Here is a 23,218-nt window from a genome sequence, read left to right on the forward strand (position 1 = left end):
TTTGGGGAAGCTAAAAGAATGGGTCTGTAATATTTGCTCCTAAGTTTGTTTTACTGTGGTGATACGCCAGGGCTGTTATCTATGCTCTATTAAAGCCCCAACTCCCTCGGGCCTTATGGGGCGATCCCTAAACGTTTAATTCGCAGTTTCTCCTTATCTCTGTGCTGAAGTTGCTCATGATGACAAGTATTTGTCTAGCTTCCTTCAAGTATTTGTAAATGACCCACAGTATCGTTTAGGGCAGTTCACAGGCACTCTAAAACGTTGCTCTGCTGCCACGTGTTAATATTTAGTCACGTTAAAGAGCATTTACACTACAGCAACATTGCTAATCTTACTTCTCTATCCACAGACTGATAAGTGTTTGCCTCCCTCTCAAAGTTAATTGATGGAGATGGTTAAATGAGTAATTGGGGATTGTGAGTGTCTCCAATGTGGGAGCAACTAGACAAGGGCATTGACATCTGTGATGGAAGCAGTATTAAGAGTTTTGAATTTTAAAAGAAACAAATGTTTTTTCAACAGGATTGTAAGTAGATACTGTTCGGCCAAAAACCTCAAAACTGCTTTCACAACAGTTAGCATCTCTGCTATCTTACATTTTTGCACTGCCTGCCTCTTCTCTTTCCGGATCAGTCTTTTCACTTAGTCATTTATTTATTTATTTAACCGTAAATTATTATTTATACATGAATGATTTGTTTTGCTTGATTTATTTATTTATTTATTGTTTTGTGGGGTGACAATGATTATCTTGCCGTGTACAAAAATAGGGCTGCTCGGTGGGGAAGGGGGCATGTTATGCACCTTCCTCCTAACAAAACACTACCACTCTTAAGGTACATTGTACGGTATGTGGGTCACGAGGGTGGTGGATATTCGTTCGGAAAGTTTGTTCTTGACCATGTGTGCATGTTAAAATATCTTGTTCCTGTTCTGTAGCAGATCATTCTACTTTATACTTGGAAACTAGAGCTTCCCTGTGTGAGTATGTTACAAGTGTGTGTGGCTGATGTCAGAATGAAATCTACTGATGTGGTTATTAGGGCTAAAGTCTGTTTCCGAGTTTTCTGTTGTCATCTGGTGTAATCTTTTTGCTAAAAAAAAAAAAAAAAAAAAAAAACTAACTGCCATGTCTTTGGGATGTTGTATCATCAAAGATGACTGAGGGCTGGCTGAACTGTTTTGACTTAAAGTGCCTATTCAGAAATTAATTAATATAGATTTGTACATATTTTGATTGGCTATTGTTCAGTAAGATTATCTTTCTTGCTTTTTATGTGACACTGAGCCCTTTGACTAATGTTGAATATTGTATTCCCAGTATAATTAGGCCATTAAATGACTGCCTGTCTATGGTGGAGAACACAAAAGAGTGCAAACTAAAACATTGTACTTTTAATAATGACAAATGCGTACCACTAATGTTTTATTGGACATAATTGTTTTTGGAAAATGTATACTTTATCAAAAGGTAAATGTGGCATTTTCAAGCTTTAAGAATCTGGCAACTTTTTTTTTCGGCTTTTTATTTGCCAATAAGGTCAAACGACAGGAGGCTTTCGCCGACTTTTACTGACGCACTGTTAGTCCTTTTTGCTTTTTGTTTGTCAACCAAGCTCGTTCTATGTTCTGTTCCCACGTCAGTGAGAGATATTTTGCACCGCAGCAACTCCTTAGTTAACCCTTGTTTGTTCTGTTTTCTGCTGGGTGATTTTTATGATCGAGGTAGAAATTAATTGCTGGTAAAAATCGCATTTTCAAATTTTTCAGTTTGTTTTAACTGTGTCAAACTGCACGAGTTGTCTTGTTGATCTTCAAGCCTAATTCTTAATGTGAATTTTGAGTTTGTGCATAATCATCCAGAATTATGGACGGGTGAATTTACATTGGTTTCTTTCACTAAGGTACCCTTTGATTTTCAGCTACCGCACCTAAAACAAAATATCGGAACATGTTTAAGTTTCTACTGTTTGTAGAACACTGACATGACAGTTGTATTTGTGAGCGGTACACCTGTAATAGGTCTATATGTGAATGTTTTTCAAATGTGAACTCAAGTTGAGAAGGAAATCAAAGATTTAATAGATTGTTCCCTGTGTCTTCCTGAAGTTATTAACAGTGTCTCAGACATCTTGCAAATGTACTGAAGAAAAAATAAAAACAATTCTTGAAAATTACATGTTTGCACTTTTAAATTATGCAGTGTAACCTGTATTGTTCTATATACTTAGGCTGCTTAATGAATCTGTTTTTATTTAATTTTCCATTTCTTCAATCATTAATTCTTAAAAATTACTTACTTTTCATATTGATACTCAAGTACAATCTGAAGAGCCCTAATGACAATTGAGCAAACCCCATCCTGTGATGAAGACTGAGATGCAATTGAAAGCTGCATAAAAAGTTAGTAAGTGGACATTGAGTTGTTTTTTGTACCATTTCCAAGGTCAAAGTCAAAGATGAATGTTCATGCTCCATTTCTGCATGCTTACTTTACCTCAAATTATGCTGGCAAGAACTATTAAACATGTGCTGGTAACTCGCATTAATACAAATTGGCTAGTAAAACGAGGCTGCTGTCTTTTAGCGCGTACACACCATAGACTGTATTTTAATTAATATTTACAGTCATTGGTAGGCCTACAAACACTTTTTTTTTTAAACTGGTGCGTAAACGTCACATTTACTTTTATTTTGAAGGTAAACTCACTCCGCTTCTTTTCGAACGTCGCAGTTACTCTTTTATTTTGAAAGTAAAACATCAACAGAACTCTGTTGTTTGTGTCTAGCTTGACGCAGCCGGCAGTACTTAAAACGTGTGAGGGTCTCGTTAAGCGGAGTTCCGCTGCTTCCACGCAGTTGAGAGAGCACCGCTCATCCACACCGCAGTCATCACCGTGAACCCGGTAAGCTGGCTGAGCACCGCTGTTTATTTACTCGACACGGTCTAACCAAACGTCCTTGTTCTGAAACTTGTTTTTAGAGAAATCAGTTACTGCAGGGCTGTTTTGTAGTTTGCACTTGAGCATGCAGTTATAAGACACTTTTATCTTGTATTAGTCCAGTTAATATGTGATTATTGTAAAGTTATCGATTTTAATGGCCGATCACCTTTACAGTATGTCCCACTAACAATTGTACAGTAGCATGTAACTCCCTTCCTCTCACATTTTATGAGTTCATACATTTCACTTACAAGTCTGTCTGGGGCGTTGGCTGTCTGTCTGTCTGTCTCCGTAAGAGTGTGTGTGTGTGTGTGTGTGTGTGTGTGTGTGTGTGTGTGTGTGTGTGTGTGTGTGTGTGTGTGTGTGTGTGTGTGTGTGTGTGTGTGTGTGTGTGTGTGAGAGCTAAAGTTACATGCTGACTTGTGGAAGCCTGGGCTGCTCCTGAAATCTGTTTCCAGTTAGGAAGTCTTCTTTTTTCACTTAGTGATGGAACCGCTGAAGCTAAAAAAAAAAAGCATCACAGAGGTCAATTAAAATTCCTGTACTTTTCAAACAAACTATTTTCATTGTCCTGTGTGTTTATATCCATGTAAGTGATGCATATGGCTTCAGTGTTGGCTCTACGGGTATTATAAGCAGTTGTGAAGTAAATTCAGGATACACACACACACACACACACACACACACACACAAATGGTAGATTCTGTGACTGCATCCTGTATTCATAAATTGATTTAAAAAAGGTAATTTTTCTGTTAAGTAACCGACAAAAAAACAAAACAAAAAAAACAAGACTGAAAGGGGAAGGAGACTTTTTCCAGTAAGATTACAGAAGGAAACATCCTGTCACAGATGTTACAACGGGAGTAGAATATGGACATAGGCTACTAAATGTAGGCTGATTTTAACAGTCATATGGAAGTACTGGCAGTATTACAAAAAACACAGCATGCACAAACACACAAACACAGACAGTAAGTAAACCAAGACACATAAGTGTGACTGACCTTTTGCTGCCACACACACACACACACACACACACACACACACACACACACACACACACACACACACACACACACACAGCAGCCAAATGCCTGCATGTTAAAGAAATTGCCCAGTCCTATAAAATACATCACTGGCTAGTAAAACTTAATGCAGTTTGTCCGACTTCATGGCATGGTAACTCCCTGTTGTGTTTTGCATGTTGTGATTTTAAAAGGATAGAATGTAAATGTGAGTCAGACGCTACGTTTTTCTTTTCATCGATCCCCAATGGTAAACTCCATATTTTTAGTAGAGTATTAATGGAGTTCTGCAGTTTTGGTGCTTTGACAACATGAGGGCGAAATTTTACAGATATGTTTAGATTTAAAGAATAAGTTTGTTATCTTATCTTAGCATAAAGATTGGAAGGAGGAAACAGCTAGCCTGGGTATGTCTAAAGGCAACAAAAAAAATCCACTTAATAGCACCTCTTAAGATCACCTATTAACACGTTATATCTCATTTGTTAAATCTATACAAAACCAAAGTCTAAAAAACGGCAAGTTGAGGTTTTATATGGGGGAACCATTTCTTGGCTGGCAGCAGTGACTTCATGGAGTCCTGTTGCCACCCTGAGTTGTCCGTTTTTGGAGCACCATGTTAGACTTACTCCCCAACACCATAGTCAAAACACCAAATGAGCAAATATATTTTGTAAAAATAGTGTTTCATCGCTTCAGTAGAGTTAAAGAGACTTGCAAAATCAGGAATATAGAAGTTATTCTGGAGACTCGTGGTGGCCCAACATCTTACTAAGACACTAGAGTATGTTGGTTTTTCCTTTAATTTGGCAGCCATTTGTGAGCTCATTCAGCCTTGTTGGTTAACAGTTAAATTGATGGTAAATGATCTAATGTTCCCTGAAGGAAATATATATAATTTGTATACAGAAATAGTCATGTTTGGCATTCAAGTAACAGTTTGGTGTGGTCACTGACATTTAGATCAGAATCTGGGAGAATGGTTAGAAACTGAGATTTGCAAGGATTTTGTTGGTTGGAGATTTATGAAGGGAGATTTTGGATGCAAACATGCCCTCAAGACAGCACTGAAGGCTCAAATGTCCCATTAGATAATTTTAACATTAAATGTTACCATTAGCATCGGACCTTCAGTAGTGTTACAACAGGACTGTTGAGGTGCCAATATGGGGAGCGTGCACGCACACGCACACACACACACACAGCTGATCTGTTCTGAAAGACATCTCAGTTACTAAATCAAGAACTGAGAGGAGAGAACAGAAGTAGTGTGTAACTCGGATGAAAAGAGAAAAAAACAGAACAGACAAAGCGAGGCAGGTTAAAGTACAGCTAACCAGCAGCTTCTGGTAAAACCATCACGTATCTCCTGTTGTAGTGGGACATGTTGCGTTTCTTCGACCTTGTTCTACGCGACTACGATTTGTTGTATTTTGTTGGGCTTTATTCCACTGTCTGGAATGTGCCTCACCAGAGCCAAAGAAAACAATTATCTTACTTTGTAGGCTGATGTGGAGTGCAAATGTTTAGCTGAACTCGCTGTTCCGTTTCAAACACTGATATTGTATATTTATTTTTGAGATGGTATGACTGGAATCGGGTGGTGCTCAATGTTGCTGCACTTGGGCCATGATTACAGTGATCTTTAAAGCTGCTCTAATCAATAATTTTTACATAAATAATGGATCAAATGACAGATAATAATTACTTCCCTGTACAGTTCCCTTAGATCACACGTGTCAAACTCAAGGCCCGCGGGCCAAATCCGGCCCCTTGCTAATATGCTGATCCAGCCCCTATATACATTCATGTTCACAATACATTTTTGCCCACCTACCTTTTGTCACTTTTTTTTTTCTATGCTTTTTCCAAACGTTTTTGGCATTTTCTCTGACATTTTTGTCGACCAAACTGTAAGTGAGAAGACTATATGAGACATGCAATAATACAGTCAAAGATATTTGACTTTTCCCATGACATAAAAGCAATAAACTCTACGTCTGGCATTTGATGTGATTCTCATTTTCTAGTGTGGCCCTTAGTGAAGTTGAGTTGACACGCCTGCCTTAGATCTTTTTAGTGTCTTTCAGCTGATCATTTTGGGTTTAGAGTTGCAAACTTTACCGTTTGGCTCTGTCATCGCTCTCTCCAGTGACATATTTCCCTCAGGAGTTGGTGGAGACCAACGCAGAGCTAAAAGTACATTGAATAAAAATCAAGTGGCCAGAAACAAACGTTAATGTTGTTCTGTGTCTGCTTTACAAGGTAATAATATGCATGCACAGGATGTTAATGATGATCACTGAGTTTTACACTTGTGTGAAGTGAAGTAAGAACCAATAGCCTACAGCTTATTTATTCCTAATTTAAAATCTACATTACAAATACTATAGGAGGAAATGTAGATGAAGAGAGGACAAGTTAAAGAGACATTTTTAAGCATTAAAAGAGCTCAGATTTGGATTGCAGCTCAGGATGAAGATGCATTTTAGGTGAATATTTTGTACATTCACAGTTACAACCCTGATCTTTTTTTAAACCACCAGGAAGTCCCATTAATAGACATGTTCTACTGGCTGCCACACCAAGTCAATGATTAAAGAGTCAGAAAGTTTCCAAAGACCCAAGTCTGCATTAAGTAGAGGTCACACCTGCAGATCACACTGAAATTGAACATATATTCAGACTTATTGTACATCAATCTTTTAGACATTAATGAGATAATGTGAACATGGGTAATGGCCATGTATGGGTGAGTGTGTGTGTATGTATTTGGATTGTGCCAACTACACTTCCTGTTTCTCAGTTTTCCGCTACATTCTTCAGCGATAAGCTCATGCCAACACACACACACACACACACACACACACACACACACACACACACACACACACGGTGGGTACAAGCAGACACTCCAACATAATACACACCATTAGTTTTAGTTTGTTCTCTCTCTCTCTCTCTCTCTCTCTCTCTCTCACACACACATTCCCCATGTGCATGATTTTCCTCTCATCCACATGGCATGATGTCACCTCTTGCGTTTTAACCACAGCTCTAATTGTTACAGTCAGGTGGCTGGTGGGAAAGGACAGAAAGAGCAAAAATGATAGATAAATCAAGTGGCTGCAGACTGCATGACTATGCACATAAACACAAACACTGTAGTTTATTTTAAGTCAATCCCACATACAGTGTAATGGATTTATATGTGACTAGTCTCCAGCAATGCACATTTTACTTCTGTTTGAGTTGATTTGTTGACAGAAAGAAAAATATAGAATAACACCAGTCTTATCCTTTAACCATAACCACTACATGCCTTACCTCGACCCTCAACGTGAACCAAAAACCAAGTATTCACTCGATAATGTAATGGTTTACCCTGTGGGACCCAGGGTTTTGTCCCCAAATGGGAGGCAAGTCCCCATGTGATTAATACACACACAGAGTTGTCCTTGGCTGCAGCGCCGGCTTCCAACTCTTTATTTCACATTTAACTGTTTCCATGGCAAACAAACAGATGGTTTTGTATTGGCAGCTTGGATACAAGAAAATGATGTATATGCTGCCGTGCCATGACACAGCGAGAATATTTATTGCAGGGAAACAAAGTAAAGGCATGTAGAAACACTGTCCTCGGAGCCGTCTGACGTCAGTGAAACCTGATTTATTTTCCCCCACACCTGTGTGGATACTGGCTCGCTTCCTGTCAGCCATTGTTTGCCTCCCATCAGATAACATTTTCACGATGGTGGTAGCCAGACATTATTATTGCCTGCTCTACAGCCTTAAAGCTACACAGTACTTCATGTAGCTGTGGACTACATGCACAGTATCTCTACCAAGTTTGCCAGTCCAGTTTTGAGGAGGACCAAGAAAAGTGAGGAACATAAAATGACATATTAATTCTTATTAGTTTAGGAAGAGTCAGGAAGTGAAATAGAAGCTAACAGGTAAATACCAGACCTGGCCTTTGGATGGCCGGACCTGCTGTCCTCCACTGGAGATGGATGAGTAGCCTCACCCAGTCAACAAATAAACCGGCTGCTGGTTTTTCTATTAAGTTATGAACTAGCAGGTCACTGAAAGGAAGATGTATGTCCACGCCACATGATGTCAGTGTCAGTTTGTAGCTTTATTGTCTGTTGAGGAGACAAAACCACAAAAGAAGTTATTTAATCAACTTTATGAACAGTAGCACCTTTAACCTCAGCCACATATCTCTGTCAAACAGCAGCCTTGGAAACAAAATATCTTAAGTCTAAGGTATCTTTCATTAACTGTAAGTTGTGCTATCATCTACTGGTATGAATTTATCTCCCCCATTAATAGTTTATTTACCCTTTAAAGGGTTTAATTAAAAAGACATTTATGGATCCTCATTTGTGGTTTGTTCACTGTCTCAGATTGTGATTTGACTGATAACTGCAAAACTAATGACATTCATTACCTTCAGCTGATGGATTTCATTAGTTTTCTAACAGCAAATGTTAGCATGCTAACATACTAGATGGTGAACATTGTTAATGTTGTTATTCCTACTAGTACCAGCATGTTAGCATTGTCCTTTGTGAGCATGTTATCATGCAGATGTTAGCATTTAGCTGAAAGCACGACATGCCCAAGTACAGCTGCACAGCATGGACTGGCTTGGTCTTGTTTTGAATATCGGCACGACAGACAGCATGTTGTTAAAAAGCTGTTAGGAGTCCAAAAAAAGGCAAGACTACTGGGACAAATATGAAGGTCATGACTCTAATTTCAGTGGCCTACCATCCTTCCACAGCCTAAAAACCTTTACATAATGATTTCTAGTTTAAAACTAAAAAGTCTAGTGGTGGGATTTTAAAACTAGAACAACTTGTAGTACAAAGTCCTTGATATAAAGATCATGGTACAGGATCTACTGCCTCTATCCACCTTTCACCATAATTGCTACTTGTTGGGTTTCCCTTCCAAAAGCATCAGAATGGGTATTACCATTAACAAACCAGTATATGCCGGCCCTCGCCTATAAAAAAAGGAATTGGTAATTTTGCTCAGAAAGTCACAAGCAAAGGAAGGATTTGAGTGTTTGTGAATGCAGCCTAAACTCGTGGTAACACCGTTCCTGTGCCAAAACCAGAACTTGAATCTGTGCTGACAAGCCGCTCCAACCAGGAGGTGAACGCTATAGTTTGTGGTTTTGTTGGTTTCCTAGGGAGGCATTCCTTCATGTGTTCACTGTGCAGCCATACACACACGCAGCAGCAGTTTAGAAGAATTCCTCATGGTCAGCCAGCATGAACTTGATGTGAGAAATAACTGAATGAACAGACTTTAGCCATCCCTTACTTACTGTGCGTTGTGAAGCCATCATTTTGCCATCATATCCTGTATTTTTGACCAGCTGAAATCCCAACCCTGTAATCTCAGCTCATTTGGTGATCAACATGGTGATTTTGGATTCTATGTTTAGGAAGTTTAAGAGTGTTGCATTTTAGGGAAAGGGATATTTTGGACTATTATAGTTTGGACTAGGATGTTACATAAGGATGCTTAAGAGACAAATTGGATAATCAGGCAAAATCCAGTTTTTTAACTTAATTTAACTTGAAGGTGGACAGCAATGAGAAGAATGCAGACCCTTTGCTTGGTTCAAAATCTTACTGGGTAGAGAAGTCATATACTGTAAGCAAAATTTCCGTAGTATTGAAAATAATGGTAATGGTAATGGTAATGGTAATTATGCAGACAAACTATCACCCTTTAAACAAGTCAACTTACAGCACAGTGAGCAAAATAATGACTTTGACATGTAGGTGTATGTAAAATACCAGAACCTGAAAACATTAAATAAGTTTTTCTTTTACATTATCAGATTACAGGATTCAAATTTGTACTTTTTGTCATTTTGTGTGCCTCTCAAATCAGCCATCGAGCTTCATTCACAAAGTTATCAATTGTATGAGGTTTTAGTTTTATCAGGTAGAGATAAGATGCATCAGTAAGGAGGAACATATCACACACAGAGTACATAAACACTCTAATGTGAATGCTATGCACATATGCAACCACACAGCTGGACACACAGAAACACCGGTATGTACACCTGGTTGCTCTGCTTTTACACAAAACAAATATTTCAATGCCACTTGTGTCAGAGTGGAGTATGAAAGGCATTTCATCAGCAAAATTCAGCAGCAAATATCAAAAGGGTTAGTTTAATTTGACACCTTGTTCTTTCTCTTCAGCCAGACTAAGTGGATCAACAGCGCCTCTATGTGGTGATTTTGAGTAGCATTCTTTAATAATGAAATACTTGGTTGTGATCAAGATGCGAAAACTTTTGAATTTGGTTGGGCAAAACAAGCTTCTTAAAAATGAAACCTTGCGGAAATTTTAGAGAGCATTTTTTGACATTTTATAGACTAAACAAATCTGAAAATAATTGCGAGTTGCCACCATTAAATCGGCATCATTTTAACTTGATTTCTACATGACTTTATGATGAGCAGGATTTTTCCTTTCCTTTTCTTCTTGGTGTATTTGTCCTAGTTGTGAGTCTCTCTTGGAGTGACGATGGCAGAGAGCTCGCACTGTTTCTATTGTCGGGAGGATCTTGCGGGGAAGAGGTTCGTCCGCAACGAAGGCAGGCCGGTGTGCGTCCGCTGCCACACCAAGTTCTGCGCCAATTCCTGCGCCGAGTGCCATCGACCCATCCCTGTCGAATCAAAGGTGTGCATTGTCAGTTTGGAGTTTTATGCGTGCATTTCTTACCAGGTCTGTCCAGTGTCCAGTTTGTCCATCCACATACTGTACCTCTCATTAAAACGTACTTCCTCCATCAGGAGCTCAGCCATAAGGGCCGCTACTGGCATGAGGAGTGTTTCCGTTGTGTGAAGTGTTACAAGCCTCTGGCTAAGGAGCCCTTCAGCACCAAGGATGACCGCATCATGTGTGGGAAGTGCTGCTCCAGAGAGGATGCTCCACGCTGCCATGGCTGCTATAAAGCAATACTGGCTGGTAAGACTGATGACCTGCAAACCCTGAGTTTGTACTAGGGCTGTGCTCGATTGAAGAAATTCTTAGTCGACTAACACTCATTCAATTGTATCGACTAATCGATTAGTTGATTTAATCGACAGATCTGTAAATCTGAGTTTCTCCGCAAAGAGTCATGCAAAAGCACCACTTTAATTCTTGTGTTTACCAGAGATGTGCTCATATGTTTCTTGGAAATAAGTCGTTCAGCATGAAAAAAGCATAAAACATGACTAATTGACTAAAGAAATCTAAGTTGACCAAAACGACCGATTAGTCGACTAATCGACTAAGAGGCAGCAGCCCTAGTTTGTACAGTTAGCAGAAAAGCACTGTGTTGGAGGAGTTTTAGAACATTGGCCCATTAGTAAAGAAAAGGATTTTTGCTGTGCAATATTTAATAATCCTGTACTGATTTACATTATCCTACTGAGATTTAACTGCATTGACAGACTGCTGATTGTACTTCCTCACTATCGGTTTCTCTGCAGTAGCATCTACTCTTCTCTGATCTTTTACAGGTACAGAGAGTGTGGAGTACAAAGGGAACTCCTGGCACGATGAATGTTTTACCTGTTTTAACTGTAAACGAACAATAGGATCGCTGAGTTTCCTCTCCAAAGGAAGTGACGTTTACTGTAGCCCCTGCTATGACAAGAAGTTCGCCAAACACTGCGTCTGCTGCAAAAAGGTAATTCTTTTCAAACAGGAAACGATACCTCCATCATTCTGCCTAAAAGCAACAGGATCAACAACAGCAACAATATTCACTATCCATACATTTAGCTCTTCTGGTCTATATGTCTTCAGGCTATAACCTCTGGAGGATTGAACTACCAGGACCAGCCGTGGCACAGCCACTGCTTTGTGTGCAGCTCGTGCTCAAAACCTCTAGCAGGGTCAAGTTTCACCAACCACCAGGACCAGGTCTTCTGTGTCGACTGCTACAAGAGCTCCGTGGCAAAGAAATGCAGCGGCTGCCAAAACCCCATCACAGGTTGCTTTCACTTTCAACTGAAGATAATGTTAACATAAAATACAGATGAAAAGCAGTGACAGGGATAGATACAGTGGCTTGAAAATATGCACACAATCATCGGCATTTTTCTTTTTAACATTGTATTAAAAAATATTTGATGCTAGTCATTTACTAATCCAGAAATAGTAAAATAAAAGCATCCTCGCACTGCAATATGTTCAGTCTCCATTTACTGAGGCAAGCTTTCGGGCAAAGACTGTCTTCAATAGGGTTGGGTACCGAAACGCAGTGCCAGTAGGGCAGTGGTTCCCAACCTGGGGTCCGGGCACCCCTTAAGGGGGCGGCAAAGATCACAGGGGGTACGCAAGTCTTTATCTGGTGTGAGGTTGAGGTAAAAAAAAAAATATTAACGAGGCCGAATAAGAACGGAAATTTCGGTGCCTGACTCTTTAATTTTTTTTCAGCATTGCTGCACAGGACGCTAAGTTACCGTTAGCTAGTAGCTGGGTTAAACACAATGGTTAAAATGCTGACAGCTTACGTTAAGTGTAAAGTGTGACTGTATTTCCCTGAAGAGGATTCCAACACCGGGACGTAACAGTCCACAGCTGCCGTTGTCGTAAAAACAACACACAGACGGTGCGTTCACTTGATACTCGCCAGCCTTGTGGTGCATTTTAAGTTATTGTAAAATACCCTTTTCCCATCTGGTGCTTGTTTTTGTTGTTTACCAGCAATTTACTGGTGAAATAAGTCATTGTTATAAGTTATTGTTATTACATTATTAATCAATCATTTAATTTATACCATATGGCCTTAGCACAAACAAGCCTCTCTTTTAATGTCGCCAACTGTTGTTTTGTGCTCCTTTTTATATATATATAAATATATTATATATATATTTTGGTTCAGGCACCGGCACCGCTTATCACCGGTATCAGAAAAAACCCAAACGATACTCAACCCTAGTCTTCAAGAATTTATCTGTGCACTGTTTTTAAGTTGTAGCCCATCAAGAGTTTGAGACTACTATTCCCAGAGATCTTTGATGATATCACATGTTAAAGTGGCAAGTGCAATTTTATCTGGCAAATAAAATTGATTGATTTACTAAGTAGTAATCTGGGACAAGAAGCTGTACTATGAACCGGGTTAACTTCAACAACACCTCAGTTTATATTTACAAGTGCAAGTGGCAAATATTGTACCAGGTTAATGGCAAATATATCCATAACCTTCCATTTACTTTGTGACCAACACATACAGTATTTAGGCTGCTAACAAAAACAAGATATTTACCAGTAACTGATGCAAAAACTTGGTCACATTATATCTCCTGACTTTACAAATAAGGCAAAATCAATGATGGAAATGTATATAAAAGGGAAGGTACACCTGAATGCAAGGACCCAGCCCTCAAATGTTAATATAGGATAAAATAAATGTCAGAGGTTGGAATAAATTCTAACTGTCCTCTCCTCTCCTCTCCTTTCCTCTCAGGTTTTGGTAAAGGAGTGAATGTGGTGAACTATGAGGGCAGCTCCTGGCATGAATACTGCTTCAACTGTAAGAGATGCTCCCTCAGTCTGTCCAACAAGCGCTTCGTAGCCAAGGGGAAAGACATCCTCTGCGCCGACTGTGGCAACAAGTAGTGATGAAGAGCCTGGTCATTGGGTCAACAGTGGTTTATAGTCGTATTGTCTTTTTGTTTCTTTATTTTTACATGAAGGGTTAGAGTCCCCATTTCAATATTCTATTAACTACTAAGTGTGAGTTTTTGGGAGATTACCCATGAAGTGATAGAAACATTGGGACCAAAATGTCATTTGTGTCCACTGTTGATCATTTGCTCCGATGCTGCATGCTAACACAAAAACATACACTGTGCTGAGTGATGGTAGTGACTAGCTGTGTCCTACAAGTCCTCGAAAGATAAATAGTATGCAAGTCTGGTTTCCTGTAGGAGGCTTGTATCACATAAAATCAGTGTTGTAATGTAACAAAGTACAAATACTTCACTACTGTACTTAAGTAGAATTTTCACGTATCTGTACTTTACTTCGTTATTTATGTTTCCGGAAACTTTAACTTTTACCCCACTACATTTCCTACATAAAAGGTTTACTTTTACTCCACTACATTTCCCCTAAGCATCTTAGTTACTCGTTACTACAAAATAAAATCGGTATCCTAAATTGCCAAGATAATGCACGCTCCATTCCAGTTAGTGACCTAATGCCTGTTTGTCGCCAGGTAACAGATGATGACCACCCCGACGACAGTGGTGATGAAGATAACGTTACACGCCTTTGGCCATAAAGTTCATAATCAAAGTTTTTTTAAACTTTTACTTCTAATACGTATATATTTATTATCAGAAAATTACTTTTGATACTTAAGTACAATAAATATCAGATACTTTAAGACTTTTACTCAAGTAATATTCTAAAAAGAGACTTTAACTTCTACCAAAGTCCTTTTCTGGTAAGATACTTGTCCTTTTACTCAAGTATTGCTTTCAAGTACTTTATACAAGACTGCATCAAATATAAAAACACAATCAGCCAACTACAGCTAAAATAAATGAGCAGCAGATGAATACATTACATTGCTAAAATACCAAAAGTAGATCTAATGACATGAATCTTCAGGTCCTATGAACATTTTTATTTTGAAAAGGGCACATTTTTTCTACCCAACACAGATTTTCTCATGAGCTGATGGCTGTGAGAGTCAACTCTGACATTCAACACAATGTATGCTAACGTGTTAGCATAAAGCTAGAGGGTACCATGTGCTTTTTAAAGTCGTTTCAATTGTATTTTTATCATATTTTAGCACAGAATGACTGCTTATATTAATTGCCTTAATGTCTACTTGTTTTTTTCTATTTTTGAAAGGTAATATTTTCCTATGACAAAAGTGTTTTTAAATCGAAATATCTATATTTGTAATTGCTCATGTCCAAGGGGTTGTTATGCTTATTGTATGTTTTGAGTAAGTAAACTTATATGCACTTTTCTTAACCAATTTCCCTTCAAGGAAAGAGGAAATTTAAATATGAAATTGAATATATGCAAACTGTATGCCTTGATGTGTTGCTAAAATGAAATAAACCTTGAAAAACTGAACATTACATTTGTTTCATTTGATTAAACATTGATTTTAAGGGTCCGTGCTGACAAACAGCAAACTGCAAAACATTTTGCACATTATTTGCCAGTATTAACACGTAACATGTAGATAAAGGTAGAAATATTGAAGGGACCTATATATCTATCCTTGATCCATGAAGTAACTGGCCTTTAAAAATAAAAATCTGCCTGCCTCTATGGGAATTTAACATAGGGGTTTGTATACTTATGCCCCCTGTATTTGAAGGAAGAACATTTATTTATTTACGATACATTATTCATTCACATAATTGGTCTCCTTAAAGGTCGGATTTTTCCTAATTTTTTAAATTAAAGGCATTAAAAAGATGATTTTTTATTCCTCTTTTTAGTCAACTTTAGCATGGGTTGATAAACTTATGAGCACGACTGTATATATAAAGACCTTTCATATGAAGCTGTCCCTCGTGAAAATGGGAACTTGATACACACAGAAACGTATAGACAGGTACCACCTTCTAAAGATCCCTATACTGTTCTTATGTCAGCTTTCTAGAGTAATTAAGCTTTGCATGAGTGTTTAGAGGAAGCAGTGCATATTTGTCAAAACTAATTATGTCATTGTGGGAGTCAATTACCTTTTTATAAATTGTAATGTCGGACTGGTAAGATGATATTCAACATGTACATACCCATTCTCTCTCTCTCTCTGATCTCCACACACACATATTTACACAAGCGGCCCAATCACAGCAAGAATACACTGGTCTCCGTTCCACACTCAGTCATACCATCCTTGTTTGCAGAGACAGGTTTATAGTTCATCTCAAGCTCCGTGTCAGAGCTTTTTGTTTTGTAATTTGAAGGCAAGTATCGCTGCTATTGAAAGAGTGGACCAGGATTTCTACCTTTAGAGATCTCCCTGCAGGTAAGTACTTCTTCGATTTTCACAAGGGCTTGAACAGTGTTTTAATAAAAGTTGGCACTTGCACTTTAAAGCCAGCATTAGCAAATGTTTATATCCTCATTTTAAACAAATACACAATTAATTATTGAGAATATTGTGGTACAAGGTACCTACAGTTTTTTTTTTTTTGACACAATATTTATAGGAGAACTTGCTTTAATCAGTTAATGCACAAAAGTTCTAACTGAAAAATACCGAAAAGTAAATAAACTCTGTTTTTTCAGATTTGTGATGATTTTGCATCAAAAATTCCTGAATGTGTTCATCACTGTGTCTCTGCTGAGCAGCCCTACCACTATGGAGCGAGGTGGGAGAATGTATTGAATGGATATGGTTTGATAGTTTGATAGAATTACTTCACCTTAGTCCATAATATATATATATATATATATATATATATATATATATATATATATATATAAAAATGTTATCTCGTATTGTCTCTAAATGTAGCACTTGCAGTAATTCAGTATATTTGAATTTTGAATTTTTGTGGTTGTACCCACATGGTTAATGCACTTAAAATCACTTTGAAAAAAAGAGTCACCTAAATATATGTAATGTAATGCTTAAAAAAGGGGATCACAATAATTTTCGTAAAAATTCATAGTTATGGTTATACAAGAATAATATAAGACAACCACAAGACAATTGAAAAAAGTACTCGTTTTCAGAGAGAGAAGCCCGTTTCTCATTCTAAACTAAGTGCTTGTTATCGTTTAGATTACAACCTGCATGGCCGAACCCACAGTTTTGTGAGAAAGTCACTGTGTTGATTGCAAATAAGTCAGGAATATCTAAAGCAAACCGTACACAGCAGTTAAACACTACATGACTACGTACTTAAATACAGTATATGGTCTCTCTAAGATGAAAGGTCAAAAGCTTAAAGCAAATAGACGTTCAAGCAAATGTCAAACATATATTGTTTCTAGTTTTTCTGTATGATCATTGCATAACATCTTTATAGTGTATATACAGTTTATATGATCAGACAAAAACAAACAATTGGAAGATGTGACTGGGCTCTGCAAAATTATGCTGTGCATTTTTCACTATTTTCTGATATCTTTTAAGCTAAATAAGTAATTAATCATAAAAGTAACCAAACGTGTTAATTATTTATTAACATGTTAGTTGCAGCACTATTTTAATTACAGTTGTAAAGATTGAGGTTTTCTAACATACTGACATTACTGACTTTGAGCTGCAGGGTTTTCCAGCCAATCAAGTCAGCTGTGTACATAAACAGTAATATGTCTAACCTGGCGCCTACGTTACCCACAATGTAACCCCAGCAGCCGACAGTTGAGGTAGAGATACCGGTAAACAAATGGCAGCTTCAGAGATAAAACACTATTTAGAGCTTACTTTCTCTCTCAACAACTGCTCTACAGATCTACTCTATGTGCTATATGTTAATGATTTTTATTGTTCTTTTCTGTCAGTCCCTCAGCTCAGTCTATGGGGAGAGGTGGCTGACTTCACCCTGGGGTGCGGCCACTGGACACTAAAGCCTCAGGTCTCCATCCCCGCCCTGCAGGAGCTCACAGTCTGCTTCAACATCAAGTTCAAGGTATTGATGACAAACTGCATAAGTAACTCCAAAGTCTAAATTGCACAGCTATAACTTTCAAGGGCACATTTAGGGGGAATGCACAGTTAAAGACTTTATGAATCATGTATATTATTTTATCAACCATATCTAGTTCCAGGCCTCCTCACCATGGACTGCCTTCATGTACAGTCATCCTGAAGCTCAGTATACAGAGCTGGGTTTAGGGGGAAAGTGGGATCATTTAGTGGTCTGGCTGTTTGGAACGGAGTGGACTTCGCCTAAGATCACCCTTCACCAGTCACAGTGGTACTCGCTGTGCCTGACCTGGACACATACTAACAACAGACCGTCCCTATACCTCGATGGCAACCTGGTGGACATCCAGGCAGGTGGGTTGAGTAATAGGCAACTGGGTTACAATACAACTCTGGAGGGCAAAGTAGGTATATATATATATATATATATATATATATATATACACACAAGGTGCAAGTTACAAGGTGCTGTTAAAATGAATAATAAAAAAAAAACAGCTGCAAGTCCACACACAATTTGTTTGTTTTAACATTGTATGCCCTGTTTTTATTAGATTATTTGCAATTTGCAATTTGTATTTTAGTGATGCTCTGTTACCATATTTGTTTTAAACGTTTAGATTTAGTTTTAAACATTAGATTTATATCCTAATCATACCAGGTTAGTATTTATATAGGGTCTTGATTTGAGGAAACTTGCATAGCCTTAGTGGGAATAAAAAAAAAAGCAGCATCCTGGTACATTTATGACATTGAGAAAGAAAGACGTATTTTTAATGTTGAAACAGGTCACGTCATGTCTAAATCTGCTTAATAAGTTTAGTATTGGGACAGATAGCAATCTGGTGTATTGGATCCATGATGCAACCCTACTAAATGCAGGCTAGATCCACAGTTTAGCAAAGGTTAGGGACACATTAACCATTTGTGACCATTTTCAGTGTCAAACTGCTATCCATTTTAGTGGTAGTCACTTATAAATGATGACTGGAGAGTTGTACATTGTGCTCTTTTGGCTCTGAGGCAACTGACAAAAATATTTTTTTGTTTCATGTTCAAACTGTAAAAATGTTTACTGTGTATTTGACCCTACCTGTACTGTGTTATTTGTAGTTTGTGCCATACTACCCTGTTTTCTTCTCTCCTTGCTCACCATGTAGATAAAACTCCTTCAATTTCATCCTCGTGCTGCAAACTGGCCCCCAATGGAACGCTTACTCTGGGTGCCACACACCGCCTGGTCAACGGGGATATTGAGATTATTCCATTTCCCAATCCGGTGGTCAAATTATCTCTGTTTCGGCTATGGGGGCGAGAACGCAGCAAACAGGAAGTGACATCACTGAAATGTACAGAGGGGGACCTGGTGAAGTGGGAGAGAAACAACTGGGACACTCAGATCTGTGCTCCGCTACCCGATTCCAACCTTAAGTGTGGTGAGCCGGTGGAAAACATCCTTTACATTAACTGGAATATGTTTTCTCTGATTATTTCTACTTAAGTAAAACACCTGGTTTTAAAATTCTACTAACCCTACATTTACCTCAGCGCCTGCAAGTTGCAACAAGTTAAATATGTTCTCCCTTGGCTGCCTCCCACAGTGTTTATACACCAGTCAGTGATTCCCTTTGATGCAGTAAATGGCCAGTTCAGTTTCATCAAGTGTTTTACAGCTTTTTCCAACCTAAGTGGTAGTCGCTGCCTTTGGTTTACGGTGTGCTCAGCCCCCAAGATTAAATATTGACCGACTGTCAGTTAAGTAAATATAGATGCCATTCGGTGATCAATAACATTAAGATCAACAGCATTAATCATACAGCTGCCATACATAATTTTCTCTCTGTAAAGCAACCTACTGTAATTTTCACCTTAAAACTAATGGTAATGCAACACAGGGTAAACATTGCCACCAGAGTTCGAAAAATGTCAATATTAATTAACTTACTCTAACAAAATCATAAAAATATAATTCTCTCTTTTTTATGTTGTATTAATAAAGTTCTGCAAGAGATTAATATTATAGTCAGTCACATACAGTACATTAAGTGAAGGTAAGAAATAAATGAAAAAATTTAAGAATCAAATTACTTTACATAAAACATATCTGGCACATTTGAATACAGAGCTTCGTATTAGGAAATGCCCTTCACAAAAATTTACATAAGTCTGCAGTTGATACTATCGATGAAAGAAGGAAGAGGTTCTGCAGCATAATTGTTTCAGAATCAACATCACCCTCGAGTTCTGCTTTTCCAACTGAGCCCCAGTTTTGGTTTGTCACACTAAGTTTGGCTCTGTGTTCCTATCTTGTATACCACATTATCCATTATGTTCATGATAATGATAGAGAAAACATTTAGAATAAAACAAATAAACTGGTTAAAGATTTACTGTAGAAAATAATACTTAACTGTATTTAAATATTGTACTGTCATTTTATTGGCATATGTTTCAATTGTTTCTGTCTAATGACTTTTTCTTTACTTCCATTTGCATGTATTTAATGGTGTTTCATAATCTCTTTGGCTGATTGGCAGAATGGTCCATTTATGAAGTGAGAATGATGCTTGCCATCTTCCGTGCCGATGGGAACAACACCGAGCTCTACACGGCCAGAGATATCGCACATAACTGGGTAAAAGAAAAAAAATAACTACCTGAAAATGTAGAATTTGAATACTGAAGCTGTGTACTCTCACTGTTAGGTTAGTGTGACTGTAACGGTGCTGCTGTATCTGTACAAATCACAGTGCCGTTTGGTAGGATTGCATTGATTGTTATTGTTATAGCAGTAAATATCAGTGGTTACAACTGCTCTCTGCTGTTTGTTGTTCCTGCAGCTCAGAAAGGTTCTGCCGAGCAGCATCTATTTACACAGAGTGTCTGTGTTTGAAGTAACCAGGTATGAGAAGATTGGAGTTTACAACACTGACGTTGTGTCACATCAATTAAACCTAACTTTATAGTATATGACGGAGAGGCTGAACCAATGGAACATATGTATACTCAGTTTCTCTGATCTCGTACACAGATCCAGTAAAGAAGACAGACTTGTAAAAACATCACATGAAGACAGGCTGGTAAGCACATTAGAGCCTGACAGAGACATTTCTTATATAGCTGGAGTGGCGTACACGTTGGCCAATACGTAACAAGAAATTGCAGGAAAGAAATAGTCTGTGCTCTCTGGTAGACATACATTAGTTTGTCCACCAATACTGGCCAATATAATGTAACAGATTTGATTAAAACATTGATATTGGTAGTAGCCTCAACAATTCAATATCACTTAGTTTCTAAAGTTTTACCATCATAGGGATGATCTACAATAGTAATCTCTGTAACTTAAATATATTTTTAGAGTAACTTTAAAATATGTGTCTTTTATTTTTCAGGTGCGGTGGTCTCCCCATTATAACAGGTAACATTGTTCAGGTTTCACTTAATGATTTTGGTTTTCTAAATATTATATAATCTTATAGTGGCTGGGCAATAACATGATCTTCTACAGGATCCCGGTTTAAGTAATAGCTACAACGATATTCCTTTTGTTATACAATACATCTACATGCAAATGTATAAGCATACAAATTTAGTTTTTTGGAGTTTATATACATTAACAAAGCTTAAGACTTTGAATTCCATGACATTTATATTCCCATAACTCTTCGGATCTGAACTCTGTAAACAAATCACATACAATTATTGTACAGTAAGGCAGAGTAAACTAAAGAAGAAAAGGGCTGATCACAGAAAGATATGTAACTATCAAGTAGGAAATGACAGCAAATGCAGAATTTCAACCTTAACAAATACACTTTGCTTAATTTTAAGGGGTCACAAGCCAGAATACACATAAACCACTGCAGCAGAGGACAGTAAAAAAAACTGTATGTCTCCCCTGTAGGTTTGATGCCCTGGCTCATGTCAATGTTATCCCTAGCTTGGATGTGGCAGCTGTGCAAATTGAGATGTACAAGGACCTTAAGGACGCATACACTGACCCCAGTGGTCAGCTACACGTGCTGGCTGATGCGGCCAGCATACACATCACACCTGTTGGTAGGAAGTAGTTCTCACCATGGGTTATGTGTTTGCAGAAAAACTAATTCTGTTTCACAATGATCTTTCCTGTTTCTAGAAAGTTTCTCCATGGTCACCATCAGTCCTGATTTGGTGCCGGATCCCTCTCCAGTCACAACTACCACATTTAAAACCACAACATCCATTACTCCCACTAGTGCCTCTACCAGTGCGGCCCCTGCCACCAAATTCACAACAACCCCTGCAAAAGTTTCTGGTCAGTCTGATCATTTATAGTCACAGAAATGGTCTCCATCACAGTTTTGTGTGGATTATTAGAGGCTTTTATTTGAACTATAACCAACTGGATGTCTAATTGTATGTTATCTGGATCTCCTCCGCAGAGCTGTATTTTGAGGTGAAGGTGAATGTTACTATAACAGGAGACTGTGACCCAGGACAGATTCTTTCCACCTGGGTATGTTTGACACAATCGCATAGCTCTTTTAGTTTTAGGAATGCAACACAGATATATAACAAGCAACAATTAAGACCATTATCTTTCTTAAACGTGGCTTCTGATTCTCCACAGCTCAACTCCAGTCTACCCGATGAAATGATGATGGTGCTGGACATCCAGCTGCTCCCTAGAGCTCAAAGGTACAGTATGTGATGTACCTGCCACACCATTAACTCACCATCTATTTCCAGAAATATCAGGATGATTTCAAGTAGACAATTTTAATTTAGTGACTGATCTCACTTCCAGACATTACCGTAACCTGCAGTCAAACCCATTTACATCTGACAAAGTAAGTAAACAAAAAAAATCTCATGTTTGAATATATGTCATTTTTTCACAACTTTAGCATGATTTTGAGACTCTTAACACTGTAAAACGCTGCTGGTAGGCAAACTTTAAACTTTTGAGTGAACAGGCTAGCCGTTTCCCCCTACTTCTAGTCTTTATGCTAAGCTAAGCTTCTCACCTTCAGTTAAATGTACAGACATGAGTGGAATCTTCTTATCCAATTGTCTGCAAGAAAACAAATAAGCGCATTTCCCAAATGTCAAACTATTCTTTTAACATTCACCATTTTCATGACAAAGCTATTCAGTTTTTGCTGCAGAATCATATACGTTCATTCTAGGTAAAGGTAGAAAAACATTTCCATTAAAACCTGCAATAATTCAATGCTTCTTTATTTTACATTTGGTAGTACTCAGGCTATTCTGAAATTAATTTAACCCTGTATGTTTTGTCTTGAATTTATATACTATTTCCCTCCAGTTATAAAGCTGTGTCAATTATTTTTCAGGTGTTCGTGCTCAGAGTTTCAAGGTATGGATCATGTAGCTCTAAGCTATTTCACTTAGATTACGAACAAATTAAACAGAAGGAAAACAAATACATGAAGTAGGTGAAGCACAATAAGACAGTAATTCATACATCAAGTGTATCCATTTTGTAAAGCTTTACTCACTGAAAATTAATATGAAGATTAATTTATAAGGAGCTTTTTGCAACACATAATACATTT

The 23,218-nt window shown here is 38.0% G+C and overlaps 1 protein-coding gene across 1 annotated transcript; it reads left to right on the top strand.

Annotated features, from left to right (window-relative positions):
• The first annotated feature begins 2,805 nt into the window (after positions 1-2,805).
• On the top strand, positions 2,806-14,332 carry fhl1b (four and a half LIM domains 1b). Its single transcript, XM_028595198.1, has 6 exons — positions 2,806-2,909; positions 10,517-10,696; positions 10,810-10,984; positions 11,524-11,693; positions 11,813-11,999; positions 13,482-14,332. The coding sequence occupies exons 2-6, from the start codon at positions 10,541-10,543 to the stop codon at positions 13,631-13,633; spliced, it is 840 nt and encodes a 279-aa protein (XP_028450999.1). The 5' UTR covers positions 2,806-2,909; positions 10,517-10,540; the 3' UTR covers positions 13,634-14,332.
• The last annotated feature ends 8,886 nt before the right edge of the window (positions 14,333-23,218 follow it).

Source organism: Perca flavescens, chromosome 13 (assembly GCF_004354835.1).
Source record: "Perca flavescens isolate YP-PL-M2 chromosome 13, PFLA_1.0, whole genome shotgun sequence".
Classification (NCBI taxonomy): domain Eukaryota; kingdom Metazoa; phylum Chordata; class Actinopteri; order Perciformes; family Percidae; genus Perca; species Perca flavescens.

Excerpts from the sequence above, each read along its gene's own strand:
- fhl1b (XM_028595198.1), top strand. The coding sequence starts at position 10,541 with ATGGCAGAGAGCTCGCACTGTTTCTATTGTCGGGAGGATCTTGCGGGG. Across the intron at positions 10,697-10,809 it reads CCATCCCTGTCGAATCAAAG|GAGCTCAGCCATAAGGGCCG; the intron begins GTGTGCATTGTC and ends TTCCTCCATCAG. Across the intron at positions 12,000-13,481 it reads CTGCCAAAACCCCATCACAG|GTTTTGGTAAAGGAGTGAAT; the intron begins GTTGCTTTCACT and ends CTTTCCTCTCAG.